This window comes from Heterocephalus glaber, unplaced genomic scaffold, assembly GCF_053883595.1.
Source record: "Heterocephalus glaber isolate CG9 unplaced genomic scaffold, H.glaber_assembly_v1.0 deba00001452, whole genome shotgun sequence".
Classification (NCBI taxonomy): Eukaryota; Metazoa; Chordata; class Mammalia; order Rodentia; family Bathyergidae; genus Heterocephalus; species Heterocephalus glaber.
In genome coordinates this window covers 7,275,543-7,295,016 of record NW_028258302.1, presented here as the reverse complement: position 1 = coordinate 7,295,016, position 19,474 = coordinate 7,275,543, and the positions used below count along the sequence as shown (strand labels likewise).

Here is a 19,474-nt window from a genome sequence, read left to right as displayed (position 1 = left end):
TACTCCTTTTTGTAGCACTAGGGATAGAACCTGGGGCTTTGGACGTGCTAGGCAAGTGCTCTACCACAGAGCTATATTCTCAGCCCAGATCTTGGGTTCTCATGCAGCTGTGTGCTTCTTGCAGGTACACAGAATTCTCAGGGCACACACAGGATTCTTAGGTAAGAAACAGAGTCTAGATCTCTGCTGAGGCTGATCTAAGGCTGGTGGTATGGCTACAACAAAACTGGCAACCATTGTTACAGAGTGACCGAGGGCCTTGTCTTCCACTGATATAAATATATTCCATTTAAAGTGGTGGAGTGAATGCTGGGGGTGTAGCTCAGTGGTACAGTGCCTGCCTAGCATGCATAAAGCCCTGAGTTTGATCTCAAGCACTGCAAAAGTAATAAAGAGGCCTGGGCAAGACCCTATATGGCTATGTGTAGATTCCTCATTCTGCTGTCTGCAGGTCAGACTGTGGGAGCCCGCCTGTCTGTGCCCTGCTCTGCCCCAGCATAACCATCCCCTGGTGGTCCAAAGCTTACCAAGAATGAACGGTCCAGCTCGCTTTGCATTATTTCCGGAAATCCCACTCCCTAGAGCCTTTACTCTGGCTGACGTTTCCCCAGCTCCTCTGTCTGATGCTCTCCGCTTCATTCTCAGCTCTAGACAAAACAGAAAAGATCCCTTCTCACTGAGTAAGTCAGTTACTTTTTTTTACATTAACCCTGCCGGTGAGTCTGTCTTCAGGATGACACACAGCTGTGGCTGTGTTCCTGCTGCTGTTACCTCCTCGACACCCAGAGGAGCATCTGAGGTTTCTAGTGACAAGAACCATAGCTCCTTTACTTGGGATTACTTAAGTGCTTTAAGACAGCAAATACAGGCCATAGAATTGGGGGCCCAGCCCACCACAAAGGGGCTGGTAAAATGCAGAGAGGAGGAAACCGAGCTTTGCTGTAGATGCTAAAGCCAAATAGGAGCCCGAAAAATGGAAGGGAGCCAGCCCCACTGAACTGAGCCCCATATTCCCAAAGTGAGAAGCCTTCCCTCCAAATAACCACAGCCAAAGGGGCCCACTCTGAGCCATCTCTAGAGTGGTGGGGCATGGGCCCCAGGAAACGTATGTTAGACATGAGGCCTGGTGCATCTGATGCCTGTGAAGTTTGAGGACCACTGCCCTAAAGATTTCCTTTCCCAAACTCCTTGGCCCTTAGGTCTTCTCTGATGAAAGAACATCCCAAATTTGCTAATGGGGGGCAGGGTGACCTCCTCTTTCTTCTCTCATTTTCAAATTTTCTTCAATTATTTTTAAGGAAAAAAAATACAGTACTACAGAAAAAAAAATAGTACATTTTGCACATAAAAGTTGGGTAAAGACCACCACTGGAGATGGCGAAGCACTTTGGTTTGCCTGCTAATCCCCATCTCCTCCAGGGTTCCAATGAAAGACGACAAAGAAGCCACATTCCGGAAGACACTAACATCTTAATACAAATTAAAAAAAAGAATAAAGAGTTGCTCCATCGAAGTCTCCAAAGTCAAACGCTCTGAAAAAGTGAATCTGGAGGGGGAAAGGCAAAGGTCATAGGGCCATCCACTATGGACTGAGGGCTCAGAGGAAAGTTCCATGAGCCAGTGACACCAGGGGGACTGGGCAAGAGGCCAAGACACTCCAGAGAGAGGGGCTTCATAAAGCAAATGTACAGAGGTAAATATCAGGTGTGGTGGCTATGCCTATAATCCCAGTACTCTGGGAGGCTGAGGCAGAAGGACTGCAATTCTGAGCCCAGCCCAGCAACTTAGCAAGACCCTATATCAAAATAAAAAGATTTAAAAGGGCTTCACATGTAGCTCAGTGCAAAGGCCCTGGATTCAATCTCCAGTAACCTTCCTCCTCCTAAAAAGAAATGTGTGTGTATGGGCTGGGAATTTAGCTCAGTGGTTCCACTGCCTGCCTCGTGAGCGCAAGGTCCCAAGTTCGATCCCTGGTACCAAAAAAGAAATGGTGTGTCAGGAACAGGCTTCATATAGTTTGTGTTGCCAGGAGTGGTGACGGGACCCAGAGAGGGGCATGATAGCCACATTAGGGATATAGCCTTCACGCTTCTCCAAAGGGCTCAGAAATGCAGAGCCACAAGCTTCTCCTGTAATTTTTTCCTTCCTACAAAAGTAACTGGCATTACTAGAAACATTAGAAACCAGGGATGGGGATGTATCTTGCCTAGCATGCATGAGGCCCTGGATTCAATCCCTAGCAGTGCACAAAAAAGAAAAGGAGGGGGAAAAAAAAACCTATTCAGGCCGACTTTTCCTTTGTATACACTACTATAGCTTTCATTATTACAAAAATTTGGATCACACTGTGATGCCACTTCATGTGCTTCCTTTTTTGCCACCTATTATTAGAGTGAAATTTATAGTATGTGAAGTATATCCTAATTAAGCTGTCAAAAAACAAAACAAAGAACCATTATTAGCACCCTTGGCAATAATCTTTTGTAGCATCATTTGAGATAGCTACAGTCTCCTCAACATAAAGACATTGTTATTTATCTGGCATCTCTCTTCTGCTTATTTATTAATAGTCATCCACATACATCTTGGCATTCCTCTTGCTCCCCATCAGAATACATTCCAAGAAATGGGTCAATGGGGTGAATGTTTTTAGAAGTGTTTAGCATATAACTTCAGGCTGTTCCCCAGAAAGCTTTGCCAACTTAGGGTCCCATCATCTATGTGGGAGTGTCCCAGAAGCTGCACAGGATTTTTTCCCTTGCTCTCATAAATGGCCACTTTGCCCTGGGCATGGTGGGGCACACCTGTAATCCCAGCACTTGGGAGGCTGAGGCAGGAGGACTACTCTGAGTTTGAGGCCAACCTGAACTACAAAGTGAGATTCTATCGCCAAATAAATAAATAAATAGCCACTTTGATGGGTAAAATATAACATTTTTAAAGAATTCATAATTCTTTTTCAGTACCAGTGATCAAACTCAGGACCTTGGGCTTGCAAGGCAGTTTTGGTGCCACTGAGCTAAATCCCCCAAAATTCATAATTCTTTATTTCTGAGACTGAACTAATTTCATATGCTTACTGGTTGTATTATTTCTTTTATGAAATTTTCTCTACACTTTCTCTCTTTTTTTTTTTTGATACCGGGGATCAAACTTAGGACTTTATGCTTTTGAGGCAGGAAGTGGCCCCACTGAGCTAAATCCCCGGCCCATTTTCTCTATTTTTGTTATGGATATATTAGTGTTACTTTTTTTGTTTTTGTTTTTGAGATAGGGTCTCACTATGTAGTCCAGACTGGCCTTGAACTCACTATATAGCCAAGGGTGGCCTCAAACTCATGGTGATCCATCCTCCTTCCTCAGCCTCCCCAGTGCTGGGCTTACAGGCACGCACCACCGCACTTGGCCTGTGTTACTATTTTTAGGAGCTCTTTATATATTAATGTTATAACTGACATAAAACGTAGTTTTTTCCTTCATTTTTTAACTTGTTCTAAATGTTAAAAAATGGTTACACATTTATGTAGTTAAATATGTCTATCTTTTCCTTTTGGTTTTTTTTTTTTTTTTTTTGGTACCGGTGATCAAACTCAGGTCCTTGCACTTGCGCAGCAGGCGGTGAAACCACTGAGCTAAATCCCCAGCCCTCCTTTTGTTTGTTTTCGCTGATATTTCTGGAAGGCTTCAGAACAGGTGAGCATTCAAGTAGCTTAAATTCTCATGTGCTGTTGTTTCCGTCTTTATTCCAAGCCCTGGAAGACTACTTGTAGTGAACTGAAGAGCAGGAGAGACGACCCGATACATCAAAAAGAAAAAAAAACCGACTTCGTGTTAAAAGTAACAAGGACCCCATGCCTGGCTTACAAATTTATTTTAATATATTAGCTGTAATTTTTCTATGTAGTAAATATGCTTATGTAAATTTGAATTTTTCAGCTGCATTGGAATTATGTCGATTACAATCACCGCTGAAAACTGTATGCAAAATCTATATTTGAGTAAATTTCCTCTTAATTGGTGTAAGTGCTTCAGTGTTGAAATCAAAATTCCCCATTTCCCAAAACTGTGACCATTAGATAACAATATGTGCTAATAATTGATAATGTAATATAAGTGGTTTTTCTTAATGTTAATCTTTCTCATCTTTATACATCGTACTGTTGAGCCATCTCATCTTTTTATAACAATACTGTTCCTTTGTGTTAATTTGGTTATGTTTCTTTCACTTCGCTTTGTAGTAACATAAGAGTCTGTTCTTAATTCCTAAGAGATGATGGATGATTCAGTATGTAAAGATTTTTTTTCATGCATTGCCATTGTGCAAATACTTGGTGTTTCTTATTTTGTTGTTTTATATTTTGGTTATGTTTTGAAATACAGTCATGTTTTGTTTAAAAAAAAAAGTACTGAGGACCACACCACTCAGCGAGCCCAACAGTCTGCAGGTGGAACAGAAAGCACAGCTGGGCTCAGCTGTGATTTCTGCCAAGGAGGGTTATGCTGGAAGCAGATGCAAACAAAAGCAGGGAAGAACCAAAGTGCTTCCAGAAACACCGTAAAAAGCCAGCATACCGTGTCTGGCCTGGTGTTCCGGTTCTCTGCTGGCTAATCTCTTGGCAGCCTTCTCAGTTGAAGTACCACTCTGTTGGGAGCAATGCTACATAATTCTAGGGATTAATCATTTGGTTAGCCTAGTTCTCTTGCCTACAGCCCAGCTACAGAATAACTCCAGTTTGGCCTCCGGTCACAACTGAGACTTCAGTGATCCAGTGATGCTGTGATTCTCCAGGACAAGAAACATCCTGGGAGAACAAACATCTGCTCAGTTCCTCATTGTTCTTGGACTGATTAACATCTTGTTTGCCGGAGATGTACTGAACTCTCTGCAAGCCTTCCGTTACACCTTGTTTATCCCAATGTGAACTATTGAACGCTCTGCAAGTCATTTGTTACATTTGTTTCTCCCGATGTACTGAATAAAAGGCGTGGTAAGCTGGGGGCTCTGTCTTTGCTGCCCAGAGCAGCACTGATCAGACCCGAAGCTCAGCTTCTTCTCAGTCTCATTTTTCTACCTTTCCTGTAATTCGCCGTGTGCTGCCGTGGCTCGCAGGAGACCAGGACTCACTGCAGAGGTTCTGGTAACGTCTCCTTCCCCTGTCCCCTACATTTGGCGCCCAACGTGGATATGAATCGGATCCAGGGGTGAACTCGCCTGTGAGACAAACTTGGAGTAAGAGAGACAGCACACGGATCTCCCAGGACGATTTCCGGACTAGGACGAGGGACACCGGTGGTAAGTGTGTCCAGCTGGGGGTAATTTTCTATCTTTGCTGAGTTATAACTGTGGGTCAGTCTCTGTCAACAGAACAGCGTAACTTTGCCAAATTACTTAAGTCGCTGTTAAAGCAAGCTATGTACCCAGTACCTAAGAGTGCTGTGAAGATTTGTTAAAAGACATGCAAATGTATGTCCCATCTTTTCCCCAGGAAGGGACAGCTTAACTTAATATCATGGGAACGTGTAGGTACCGCTCTCTGTGAGGCCTGGCAAAGGGGTAATTGTCTCTCCCCTGAACGTTCCCCTCTTGGGTCTTAGTCCACTGAGGTCAGAGTTGCTAGCCATTATATTTGTGATTGAAAACTTCCCTCCCCAACCTCTTAATATTTTAAATGATTCCTCTTAATACAGTTTGGTTGACTCAAAGACTAAGGAGCAATGGTCTACTCTACCTTAGAACCTAAATTATTAAACTTGTTTTTAAGATTACAAAAGGCCATATGTCAAAAAATTTCTCCTGCCTTAATAACGTGGGGGAGAGGTTTCGCCTGTGCCCTAACAGATAATAAAAAAATCTTGTGGCTGCCCTCCTGGAACGTGAGACCGTGGGTCACGCTGGTGGAACCGCCAACATCTCACAGTATCAGTGATAGTACCCTGGCTGAAAGCGATGAGCCAGCTGCACCTCAGGGACCCACCTCACCAGCGACAACCAACAAATCCATGGCAGGGTCCAGGACTGAGATGATGCCCCCAGAGGAATGATAATTATAGATTTATGGTAAAAAATTTATAAAGGTGGGGGACAACTTCAAAATGCTCCTTTTATATTTACAGGTATAAAAGTGCTTTCATTCCTTCTGATTCTAATCTCGAGATCTCTGTTAATTGACTATTCCAAAGTTTTTGACCAGTCATACAATTATAAATCTAATAATCATAAAAAGGATATTACGATTCAATTTGGCTAAATATATTTGAGTGCACTCTAATTTTATAAATTGTCTTATATGTTTGTCTGTTGTCTGTTTGTACAGTTGAGCTCAATTTTTTTTTTCTCTTTTCCTTTTCACCTTTTGAAAAAACTTTTTAAAAGATATTCACCTATTGTTAAACTTGCTTACAGATAAATGTTATTAAATTAAAGGCATGCCTTCCTTCCCAGGTTGCTAACTGATCAAAGTGCCACCGAGATTTATTTTATAAAAGTAATGTATATTGTCACCTACATGCAATAATCAAATTGCAACAAGCAGTTGTAAAATAGGAAGATATATATATTCTTATTCTTTGTTTGTCAAAATAGAGACTGTGGGTACTCCCTTTGGTGAATAAAGAAGTGGCCACCCAGAAAATAATTATTCTGGTCTTAATTCACTAAAGGGACCCCCTAGTAATTTTTATAATCTTATGGGAGACAAACCACAACAAATATTGTCTCAATGTGTTATTATAAATTGATTACATTGGTTATCATTGAAGTTTAAATTCTAAATATGTTATAAATTGATTACATTGGTTATCACTGAAGTTTAAATTCTAAATATGTTATAAATTGATTACATTGATTATCACTGAAGTTTAAATTCTAAATGTTATAAATTGATTACATTGGTTATCATTGATATTTAAGTGCTAAATATGTGATTGTAAAATGTTTACATTGGTTACGTTCTGAATGTTATTGTAATATGTCCACATTGGTCATCTTCAAAAGCTTAATTTCTGTGTCATAAAAAAGAGTGTTATTAGAAAGATGGTTTTGGTACCAAACTACAGTGAAGAACATAAGGTTTTATGTAACTGTGATATTTATTACTGCTCCTTTTCTGGTGTACAAAATGTATTCATGCCCTCTAATTGTATGGGTCTTCTAACATTGTTTATGGTAATAACCTTTTGATTCAGGTATCTGCCCTTCTCTTATGCTCCAGCCACCTATGAAAATAGGCACATTTGTAGGCTGATATATTTTCCTTAGATGACGTCCTATAAAAAGCTACTCGGGGATCCAACCACAACAGCAACTGTCATTGGCAATAATAACAGTTTAACTATGTTTTTATTCCAAAATGCTTATATCCAGGTAAAATTATAATAGTTGAGTTCACTACTCCTCTTACAATGCTAATGTTATTGATCTTCTCTTCTGGGTGTTCAACAACCAAAGTTTAGAGACCAAAGCTGAAGAGGTATTTGGGCTAAGAAGGCAGCCAATATTTTGGCCCTGGCCCTCCAAGGTCAACAACAATAACAAAAAGATCCAGGACATGAGGAAACCATCTCTGAGATCCTGCATTTTTGGTGAGTCATCCAACCTCCTGAGCAGGGAGGTTGCTGAACACCAAAACAGTAAAGATCCAACAAAAAGTGTGCCAAAGGAATGTCACCTGGAGGAAAAAAAATCTCCCATGCTTTTGCAGGAAGCAATGTGGTCAAGCAAGGCCGTGACATATCCTGATGGGTGACACTGACAGAGGAGCTAAGAGGCTCTATGCGTGGTTCCAAGACAGTGCCTGTGGAGACTTAATTGACCTTGTTAGACAACAAGAGATTGATTTTATTTAATATAGGTCTCACCGTAACTTGGTCTTAAACACCCAGTAGAAAAGTATAACTAAAGACAATAGTTACTTGAGTTCAACAAAAGTTTTAAGTGTTTAAACCCAATGTTTAAAAACAAATTGTTAGATTTTTTAATCCTTTTACAGGCCCAATTAAGAAAAATTATGCTTATTATAGACAGCTAAGCCAGTCAAACTATAAATCCTCACACTACATAGGGACAAGCCATTGTTGGGTGTGCTTGCTTTTCAATAAAACCCCTTCACATAAAACAAAAAGAAAGGGAATATGTTGGGAGCAATGCTACATAATTCTAGGGATAAATCATTTGGTTAGCCTAGTTCTCTTGCCTACAGCCCAGCTACAGAATAACTCCAGTTTGGCCTCCGGTCACAACTGAGACTTCAGTGATCCAGTGATGCTGTGATTCTCCAGGACAAGAAACATCCTGGGAGAACAAACATCTGCTCAGTTCCTCATTGTTCTTGGACTGATTAACATCTTTTTTGCCGGAGATGTACTGAACTCTCTGCAAGCCTTCCGTTACACCTTGTTTATCCCAATGTGAACTACTGGAACGCTCTGCAAGTCATTTGTTACATTTGTTTCTCCCGATGTACTGAATAAAAGGCGTGGTAAGCTGGGGGCTCTGTCTTTGCTGCCCAGAGCAGCACTGATCAGACCCGAAGCTCAGCTTCTTCTCAGTCTCATTTTTCTACCTTTCCTGTAATTCGCCGTGTGCTGCCGTGGCTCGCAGGAGACCAGGACTCACTGCAGAGGTTCTGGTAACGTCCCCTTCCCCTGTTCCCTACACCACTCGTTCAGAGAACCCTCGACAGCCTCACAACCAGTGGGTCTCTGCCTCACAGTACCGTCGCGTCCTTCACAGAACTTCCCACAGTCTGTAATGATGTACTTGTGTGTTTGCATGGGCAATGTCTGCCCCCACCACTAGAAAAACTTCCCTCTAAAAATTCCATGAAGAAAACAAAGCCTTATTTTACAAACCCATCACACCTCGGTGGCCAGCCCAGCAATACTCCACAAATGAATGGATGGCTTCCCTTCAGCTGGGGATGGTTCCTCTCAGGGCCAGCAGCCCTGCACCTGCCAGAGCTGCCCAGTACCCTGTATCACTATATTCTGATCCCTCTATCTTCCTGAGACACTGAGCCGCCTCCTTCTTTCCTGGTTCCCTGGAGTGCACCTTGGTGTGTCACATCTGTGTAGACACTGCCTATGTGCCTGCCTACACATGGTCTAGACAACAGTTTGCAGGGAGCAGCTGCAGCCCAGACAATGAGTGGGATTAGCCTGACCCCACCCATCCCACTTATGATTCCACTCAAGTGAGCGGCACGGGAACTGCTCCAAGATACAGGCAGACAGAAGGGTGGGAGCAGATGGGCAGGGAGAGGAAAAAGATGCTGGCAGGGAAGAGGTAGCCAAGCTGTCTCCCTTCCTGAACATCCTTGGATGCCACTCAGTTGATGGAAGCATGGTGAAGAGGCAGGACTGGGGAGTTGGAAGCTGTGTTGGTGGGGTAGACTAGAGAAGGAAGCACAGATGAAGCTCCTGGGGACACACTTCCAGGGAAAACCTGCTGTGACCTGATATGCTTCCTCCAGAGACACACCCACAAATACTCCATAAACGCTCGGGCAAGGAGACCTGTTCTCATGGATCCTGGCTTCACAGGGAGGTCTATGATGATACAGCTCTGGCTATTCGAGTCTCAGAAGAACGAGGGGCCCAGGCTCTTGGCTCAGCTGGCTCAGGTGAAGCTTTTGCCTGGAGTTTCTGACGCCCAATGCTCAGCTTCCCAGCAACTCAACAGTCTTGGCTTAGGAGTCTCTAGAGCTCTGAACCTGTCACTCCTGCGTGCTCTTTTCACAAGCCAGTGCCAATCCCTTAGAACCTGAACTCCTCGGGAAGCTCAACAAGGCAACAATGGGGGGTAGGGTGCAGGTGGGAAACAGGTGGAAAGAGAAGCCAGCCTGGTAGCCCCACCTCTGTGGGCCCAGCTGTGCTCCTCATGGCTGGAATCAGGGTCTCTGTGTGCTTGGCCAAGCTGGGGCGTTGTGGGCCTCAGGGCCTGCTCACGTACAGCATGACAGGGCCTCAGCTCTGAAACAGCCACTATGGCACCAGATCATATCCTGTCAATTAGGTACTAAGGTCATCTCACCCTAAAATAACTGGGCAGTATGAGCCCAGCTCTCCCAGCTGGGCCATGAGAGACACACAAGGTTCCAAGGATGAGGAAGCCCAGAGTCCAGTGGTATAGCGTGACAGGGTACAGGAGAGGTGGGTAGGGTGGCCAGGTAAGGCACTGGTGGCAGAGCATCACTCAGCTTCATGGACACACTTCCAAAAGGAGATGGGCTGTAAAGAAAGATGGTACTGAGCTAAGGCTATCCATTTTTTTTTTTTTTTGGTACCAGGGATCGAACTTGGGACCTTGGGCTGATGAGGCAGGCAGTGGAATCACTGAGCTAAATCCCCGGCCTGGTACTAAGCTAAGGAAACAGCCAATGTCCTCCCCAGATCAATCTGTGCTCAGCTCCACCCAACTATGAGGCAGCTGAAGCCTGGCCAAGGAGTTTAGGTCCATTCACTTACACCCAGAAGTATCCTCACAGGGACCTACACATGGATATGTACAGAAAGGAGCCAGACATGGTCCCTGCCATAGGATGCACAGGCACAGGGAAGAGGGAACCTCCTTCCCTCAGCCAACAGAGGCAATAGCAGGGCCTGGACAAGTACAGAAGGCTCTGCACTCAGCCTCATCCTGGGCTTCTAGCAGTAACCCTTGGGTTTCTGGGGAATGTGGTGAAGAAACAGTACAAGGACAGTCCCTGTAAGGGAACAAACCCTGGTCCGAGCCCTGTGAATTACTTGCTGTGGGAATGTGCATTTGTGTGTGTGTATGGATGGATAACCGCAGCTGGGAGCCATGTTTTGTCAGCAGCTGCCAATGCCTACTAAGGAGCCAAAGGACTATATCTCTGCAGGGTCAGGCTGAGCCAAAAGCTTCAGTATTCAGTCTGTCCCTGTCAGCAGTCTCAATCCCTGCTTCCGAGCCTCTTGGCTGTCAAACAGAAATAAGTCAATACAAAATAAGTAATCCCCTGCAAGTTTAGGGCTATATATATTTCCCCGAAAATAAGACCTAACTAGAAAATAAGCCCAGCCTGATTTTTCAAGATGCTTCTAATATAAGCCCTACTCGAAAAATAAGCCACAGTTAAGATCATCAGACACATTTGGTACATCTGATGCAATACATGATGGAAATATTGAAATAGGAAATGAAAATTTAATATATAACTAAATATAAATGTTACTGACATCAATATTTTAAACGATATTATAATTAATCATTTATAAATACATGAGGGGGGCACTTTTGGAGAGGTAACCGCCTAAACAGATGACCTCAAATCAAGGTTTACTGCTGAATGACCAGAGCACAGACACAACGCACAAATACACGTACGCACTTGATAACGAACAGACGTGATTGTGTCTAATATGAATCTTCATAATTCAATATGTTGTGTCTTGTAATGGACACACTTAATGCACTTGTGTGAAATAAAGATTTTCTGAAAAAACAAAGTGATCCTAAGCTTGCAGTTCTGTCTTCTGGTCTTTACTTCTGGCACTCTCTGCTGAAGTCAGGGACCCCACACCTCTACCCAGTCCACCTGGCACTGGAAGTGAGGACAGAGCTGCCTGCCCATCTGTGGCCTCAATCCTACTTGCCATGTACTGATAAGGGATCTTGGCAGGCCCAAGATCCTGAGGGAAGGAAAAAGTCTCTGCCCAAGTGTACCAAAGGTACTGTGGTTAGAACAATGCGTCTCAGTCTTTTTTGCCTCATGACACAGGAGAGCACATTTGTATAACATTTGAGGGTGAAATGGACTGAGGGCCCCAGCTGTCCTGTGCATGGCCCAGTCACCCTGAGGCTGAAGGTTGGAACCACGGGTTCTGGAATAGGTCAGACCTGGGTTCAAACCCTAGGACCATCACTTCATACTGTCCAGCTGTTAGACAAGGTACTTATTCTTTATCTACAAATTACAGAGTATAGCAGCCTCTCTACTTACAAGGTAGTTCTAAGGATGAAGTGAGATAACCTACACAAAAGGCTTAGCAGAGTACACCTTTTAGGATAGGGTAGGCACGAGAACCTATGGTATGATTAGCTTAAGTACAGTAGCACTGAATTTCTCCTGCCCGAGTAGAAAAGGACAGTTGGTTTTGGAGATAGGGGAGCAAAAAGAGGAACGTAATCAGAATGAAGGCTTCAGTGGCTTTGAACCTGCTGACTGGTGCCTGAGACTATAGACGGGAGTGGTCTGATGGTCAACCTGAGTGCCATGCTTCATCCAGTGGGGAAGAGAAACTTGGTGTTATGGCTCAAACACAGTGTTACCCCAGGCCTGGTGGCCCACACCTGTAATTCCTGCACTCAGGAGGCTGCAGCAGAAGGACTGCCTGAGTTCGAGGTCAGCCTGGGTTACATAGTGAGAGTGGCAAGGCCAGCCTGAACTGCACAGCAAGACCCTGTCTCAAAAAACCCCAAAACCAAACCAAACAAAAATATAAATGTGTTCCCCAAAGACTCATACATCGAGGGCTTAGTCTCTAATGCATAAGTGTTCCGATGTATGGCCTAGAAAGGTAAACAGATCACGAGGTAAACAGATTAATACACTGATGAGTTCATAGTTGAATGGGTTTATTAGGGGGTGTAGCCTAACTGGATGAAGCAGGTCACTAGAGGTAGGCTTTGAAGGTTAAATGCTGTCCTTGGCCATTCCCTTTTTGGCTCTTTCCTTCTCACTCTGCTTTCTGGCTGCCATTAGGTGAGCAGTTTTCCTCTGTCTCCCCAACCACTACGATGTTCTGCCTTGGAGCCAGCCAATCATGGACTGAAACCTCTGAAACTGTTGGGCTAAAATAAACCTTTATTCCTTTAAGTGGTATTTGGTCACAGCAAGGAAAAGCTGCCCAGTACACCTGGGGTGAGCTGGAGCCAATGCAGAAGTGGAGGAGTACTGGGCAGGGCCAGGTATGCATCCTGCAGTAGAAGGCTGAGTACAGCTCGGGGGAAGGGGTGGCTCTTCTCTTGAGTGGAAGCACAAACCATGGTGTCCTCTTGGTCACTGTCCTTGGGGAAGCAGAGACCCTACTCTGCAAGCAAAGGCTGGTGCACCAGCTGACAATTATCCACTTGGGGCACAGTAAGGGACTGTCCAAGATGGTAATGTCACATTGCAGAGCTCTACTGTCATGCTTCAGTTGTTGTGCAGTGTGGGAGTTAGGAAGGAATTTGGAATTAAGATGCAGTGCCCTAGCCGGGTCTGGTAGCACACACCTGGAATCCCAGCACTCAGGAGGCAGCGGCAGGAGGATTGCTGCAAGTTCGAGGCCACCCTAGGCTACATAGTGAGTTCAAGGCTAATCTGAACTACACAGTGAGATCTGTCACAAAAAACAAGACTCCAGGATATTTTGCAGCAGGACTTGGGGAGGAGGGCAGAACACATATACTGGACTGTAAAACTTTTATTATTGAATGACACAGTTTCTTGTGTATGTTTGTTAAAACAGCTGAACAGTACGGTTTAAAACTCAGTGATATTCCTGTGTAAATACACCTCAGCTGTAAAAAACAAGCTGCAACCTGAACTAAATCATCAAAGTTAATATTGCCAATAATGGATATAACGTACCTCCTGATATGATGCACTCATTATTTATGCTTTTTTGCCCAAAAATGTATACACTGAATCTAATCATGAGACAAACTCAAATTGAGGTACATTCAACAAAATGGTGTATCCAACTCAAAAACATCAATGTTAGGGCCGGGGATTTAGCTCAGTGGTTCTGGCGCAGGCCTCACAAGCGCAAGGACCAGAGTTCGATCCTTGGTACCAAAAAAAAAAAAAAAAATCAATGTTAGAGAAGAAGAACTATTCTAGACTAACAGAAACTAAAGACATACACAAAATAAAAACAAGGGGTGATCCTGGAAAAAAAAAGTTAGAAAGGAAATGGCTGAGCATTTGGCAAAATCTGAATATAGACCATATATTAGATAATATTATCCTACTAGTTACATTTCCTGAATTTGAAAACTATTGTGGTTACATAATACAATGTCCTATGTGCTTGTTCTTAGGTGACACATGCATAAAGTGTTTAATGGAGAAGGGTCACAATGTCTGGAATTTACTCTCAGGTCCTTGGGAGCAAAGGAGAAAGTCTAACCTCTGGAATAGCTCTCAAGACCGATTCACAGGTTCAAAGGGTCTTCCTTTGGGTACACAGCCACAGTGGCAGCCCTGGAACCTCATACTTATTGGGTAGAGCCACCCTAGCATGAATACGAGTTTAATGTTGTATGGCCAAGGATAGGAAAAATGGGAGCCTCCATGCAGTTCCTAGGTCCACCATCTGACTGCCTTTTTGCGGCGCATCCTGAGGGTTTCTCCTCATCAGATGGTGTGGGAGAGGGAGTGATGGATACCGATGACACTGATCTCCTTCAGGTTGGGTAGGAAAGATGCAGGAGACACTCCATTAGAAAATGCCACCTAAGCTACCAGGGTAACTGGAGCTGGACAAACAGCAGATTCCAGCAGGCTGCAGTATCTGTCTGTTAGCAGTGGAGGTCCTCCAAGGCCTCCCATGGTTTTCAGGAAGAAATTCAAGCTGGGGATCATGCATGCCTGTACTCAGGAGACTGAGGTAGGAGGATTGCCACAAGCGTGAGGCCAGCCTGGACTACATAGTGAGTTCAAGGCCGGCCTGGACTACATAGAGAGACCCTGGCTAAAAAAAAAAATTTTTTTAATTTAAAAAAAAAAAAGAGAAGAAAAAAGAAACCCAAGCTCCTCCCCACTTCACTGTCCTCCTGTGCACCCTATATGCAGCCATAACAAATAACTCATGAGTCCTTGAGTGTGCCATGAACACCCTGCCCTACCCTTCTCCCAGCTGGCTCATTCTTCTCTCAGTGCTCACTGATCCTCTGCAGCAGGTCTTGTGGGAAGGCTGCCTTCCAGTGCTGCCGTTCCTTTTCCAGCTCCCAGAGGACCCAAGCACACCCATCCCCTCCCACAAGGCTGTAACCATTGGTTTATCTGACTTCTCCATCCCAGATATGGGCTCTCATTTGTCTCTGCTTGCCTGTACCCAGCCCAGTGCCTGACAGACTGCTGAAAGAGAAAACAGTGACTGTATGTCATGCATTAAGAAGGCACTAATGCCCTTGTTGGAGCAGCAGAGATAGATAAGAGGTAAAAGGTGTGGTTTGTAGGCAAACTCTGTCCAACTAGAGACCAGGGTTTGGACTGGGACTAAAAGAAATATATCCAGTCAGACTAGCCAAAATGCACCAACTCCATGTGGTAGACAGTGTCCCAGCTGCAGGCCGGAGCTGCACTGGTGTTGGGCAGTTTGACCAGGAAAAGTCCCATATCAGAAATGCACAGGCAGGGTCTTAACTGGCTGATTACCTGGGGATGAGAGCAGTCAGTGATTGCTTCTGAAGAGCCACTCCCACAAACCCATGGACCAAATGCAAGAGGCAAGCAGAACCCCTTACTGAAGAAAGGACAGAGCACCTGGCACAGGAACGTCCCTTCTGCATCCAGCATAGTCTGCTTTCCTGATGCAAGGTTTGGGAAGGCGAGAGTAACAGCCTGGCCTGCCCGTTCACCAGCAGCAGGTCTCCCAGACTACTTTAGGTTTGTGGTGTGAAGATCCTCCAGCTGGTCAGAAAAATTCCTACCATTTTCATTAGAGGCCAAATTCCACACTTAGACTACACCTGGAATGACAGGACAAAACTTGAGGTGAGCAATATGAACTAAGATAACTGGTGAATCCATGCTTTATTGGCTAGCGTTCACACCTGAGGGCTGCTAGGTCTCTGGCCAATTCTCTGTGCCCTCTCTAGATAGTGAATTTCAGACAGAGAATCCACATGGGAGGCCCACACTCTTACATTAACTATCCTAGTTTTTGTACAGGGATTTATGGTATATAAAGCATTTGCAAACACATAATTATAACTGATTTCCCCCTCTGAAACATACAAAAACATCATTTTGTAGAAAAAGAAACTGAGATTTAGACATACTGAGACCTACTAAAGTTACAGTACCCAGCTAGCTGCTGAAAAGCTGGAATGTAAACAGTTCACATTCGCTGAAGCCTACATTCCTTCTATGTGACCACACTGCTTCCTCAACTGTCCCCACTGCATCTCAAGTTGGCCTGGTCCTAAGAAGGGCAAGCAGAGAGGGCAGCACCCTCTGCATTTCCTACAGACAACCACTCTTCTGGAGCCTGGGAGCAGTAAGTGAGCAGAGAGGGAGGATGGCCGTCCTTGTCCCTGGAGGAGGTGCTATAGGATCCCTGAGTGGGGTCTCTGGAGAAAAGGGTGGCAGTCACAGGCTGAGTTACTGAGCCCTCCTCCTCCCAGCCTTCTCGAAGCTACCCCCATTGCACCTCAATACTCACATTTAGATGCTTCTGCCAGGGCCACGAACTTCCCTCACACCTTTCTCCATCCACAGTAAACTCAGGAAACCAAGAGGAAGTTGTAGCCCACAAAAGCAAGGACCACTTACCCACTGCCAGTCGGGAGAGAGAGATCAGTGTAGGGTCATGTGAGGCAGGTTTGCCTTTGTGATCCTACACCAGTCACTCACCCTTCGTGGGCCTCAGTTTCCTCATCTGTAAAACAGGGATGGTGACACTCACTCCTTCATCCACAGGACAGCTGAAGGATCAGATATGATCCCACGGCTGATGGTGTCCTGATGTCTTTGCCAAGGGTTCCCTGCTCTGTGCAGAGGTGACCTCCTTGGTGGCCAGGTCTTTCCAGGCACGTATGCTTTTTTTTTTGGTACTTGGATCGAACTCTGGACCTTGCGTTTGCATGGCAGGCGCCAGAACCACTAAGCTAAATCCCGGCCCCAATGTATGTTTTTTTTTTTAAAGACAGGGTCTTGCTAAGACATCCAGGCTGGCCTTGAACTTTCCATCCTCTTGCCTCAGCCTCCTGATTAGCTAAGATTTCATGCATGTGCCACTACAGGCATATAACCGTCTAAACTTTCATTTGATGGGTACTTCCTACTTACCAGGAACCATTCGTGGGGTTTCCCAGATTCTTTAATTCTCATAACTTTCTCCCCTTTGTCCATGTATAGTGCTGGGATAGACCCAAAGCCGCACACAAGCTAGACAAGTTCTGGCTGTACCTGTGAGCTACATCTTCAGCTCTTTGTCCTTCCTTTCACTACTGAGAAACTAGAGTCTGAAGACAGGAGGCTCCCTGAGGCCTAGTCTCTTCTACTGCTAGCAAGCTGTTTTGGGGCATTTCCACTGAGTCTAAATGAGAGCCACTGCTGAAGGAGGACCAAACCCTTTCCCTGGGACACTGAAGGAGCCACTGAATGTCATTTGCTTTGTGCTCAGGATGGACGCTGGGGGGATGGGGAGGCAGATAGACAGGAGGACTAGTAATCCTTTGACTTGAGCCAGGACTCCGTGATGACACAGATTCACGTATGTGCTGTCATTTTCATGGTTCCTAAACAGAGTGATGATTTTGATCATTTTTAAAATGCAGGATATGCCTAGCCCCAATTTGTCAAGAATGCATAATAACATCAATTCTCTAAACATCGTGTTTCACTATCTTGGGGGTTATGGGTGAACAGGCTGCTTCTAACTAGAGTTCTCTTTGTGCACAGGGTGAGCCCCACCCCCCAAAGCTGCCCCGCTCTGGGCCTGTGGGAGAATACCTGCAGCAGCCAGAGAGGAAGTGACTCAGCCAGTGGGAAGTGGGAGGGGTGCTCAGAAAGAAGGCCCTGTGCCCAGCCTGCTCCCCAGCACATCTGCAAAAGACCATCCTCTGCTACTGCCTTTTCTCAGCAGGACTCTCACACACTGAGCACAGCAGGCCTGGGGACCAGAAGGGGTTTAAAAAGGCCCATGTCTGCAGCTCAGGGATCCAGGACTAGGAGACAGGATTCATGGATTACTCCCACACAAGGGGACTGTGTAATCACTGATGTCCCTCTTCGTTGCCCTGATGAAGTCCCCAGTGGGTACCACTATGGCCTGTTTAACGGGTGTAAGCAGAGCATGGGATGAGTCCAAGAGCAGTTCTGGAAGAAAGCCTTGGGGCTATGCAGACAGAGGGGGACAGAGATTCTCTCTGTAGGTTCCTCTGGTAAATAGATCAATGGAGTGAGGAACCCAGGCCTTGTGAATGGTAAAGCAGTCTGGTTATTCCTGGGGCAAAGGGCTTCACCAGCAAGCACTCTGAGGGCTTCTGAGAACAGAATCCAGGCCAGCACTGCCAGCCCTGCCACAAGCTCAGCACCCACTCCCTGTCTCCGGAAACAGCTGATGTGACAACAAATAATCTGTCACAGTGTGTGGGTGTCAGAGAAGGAAGGGACAGGCTTAATAGCTCTTTCTCGGGCTGAGCTGGCTTGGTATCCTCTATCCAGAGATGCAGTCTGGAGAAGCAGCCAAGCACACTGGCTTGGGAGACATTCATGGTGGCACTTGGCGCTGCAGGGGACCTTCTGTTATGTGCAGGGATGGCAGAGAGTGTCACTGACACCACTCCCCTGTCATGCCAGCCTGTTCCAGCTCACTTAGGCTAGAAGAGAAGATTGCAACAAGGGAGATTCTGGCATGAGCATGTGACTCAGGGGCCCCTCAACTCAAAACATCAGTTATTGCTTTGTGTGGTGACTCAGCCTGGGAACAAGGCTTGCCATGGAGTCCTAAGTGAAGTTCAAGTCTTACCACCCATGATAGTCCAAATAAGGCAAGGAGAAAGCAGCAAGTGACTGAAGAAGGATTGGTTAAGTCTGAGAGCCACCATCTGTCTACTGAGTGACCTGGATACATGCTCACAGCCTCCTCAGCTAGATAAGGGCATGGGGGCGGGGGTGGTGGTGGTGGATGGGATGGGAAGACAGTGTTGCCACTGAGGAGAATTCCCCTGAAGACTGTGGAAGTCAGCATGTAGGAGGCACTAGATAAATGTTATGCTTCCTTGCATCCCAGATTTCCAGAGTGACACAGGAAAGCCCAGGCTGGGTCCAGGTGGATGTAATTCTCTCTTTATACTGTTTTCAATGCAAAAATCACTAAAATCATCCTGTGAGAAAGGCAATTTGGAACAGGGCCAACAAACGGCTTTTCTTTAACTGCCTCTATAAAAACTTAAATTAAATTTCACAACTTTGACAGTGAATGATACAATTCACTTTCTGAAGTTTTATGGAAGGCTAGTGGCTGTGGCCGTTCAGAAGGGCAAGAGGCTGCCTGGCATAATTACCGAGACAAATGGCAGGCACTGTGGAGGGCCCCTCAACCTGCCACCCAGCTCATCCAGGTGGGTGGGCCCACATGAAGGGACCCCTGCTCTGAGCCACTGAGAGGCCTGCCGGCCAGTATTGAAATCCAGGAGTCTAGACACTGTCCATGCATCAGTGAGAGCACATTCATCACGTGTCTGCTCAAGTGTACATCTCAAGAGGGGCTTCTCTACTGCAGACTCTCCATGGGCCCA

General features: G+C 45.3%; 1 protein-coding gene across 11 annotated transcripts in view; it reads right to left on the bottom strand.

Moving 5' to 3' along the window:
- The window catches only part of Stk40 (serine/threonine kinase 40), a 44,882-nt gene that overhangs the window by 17,212 nt on the left and 8,196 nt on the right, over positions 1-19,474 (bottom strand). For 4 of the 11 annotated variants that reach the window (XM_004850958.4, XM_004850954.3, XM_021263338.2 and 1 more), the window contains exon 2: positions 528-647. In XM_004850958.4, coding sequence (XP_004851015.1) covers positions 528-639 — 112 coding nt within the window. In that variant the 5' untranslated portion in view covers positions 640-647. The other 7 variants (XM_021263341.2, XM_087215291.1, XM_021263342.2 and 4 more) reach the window with 7 other exon arrangements.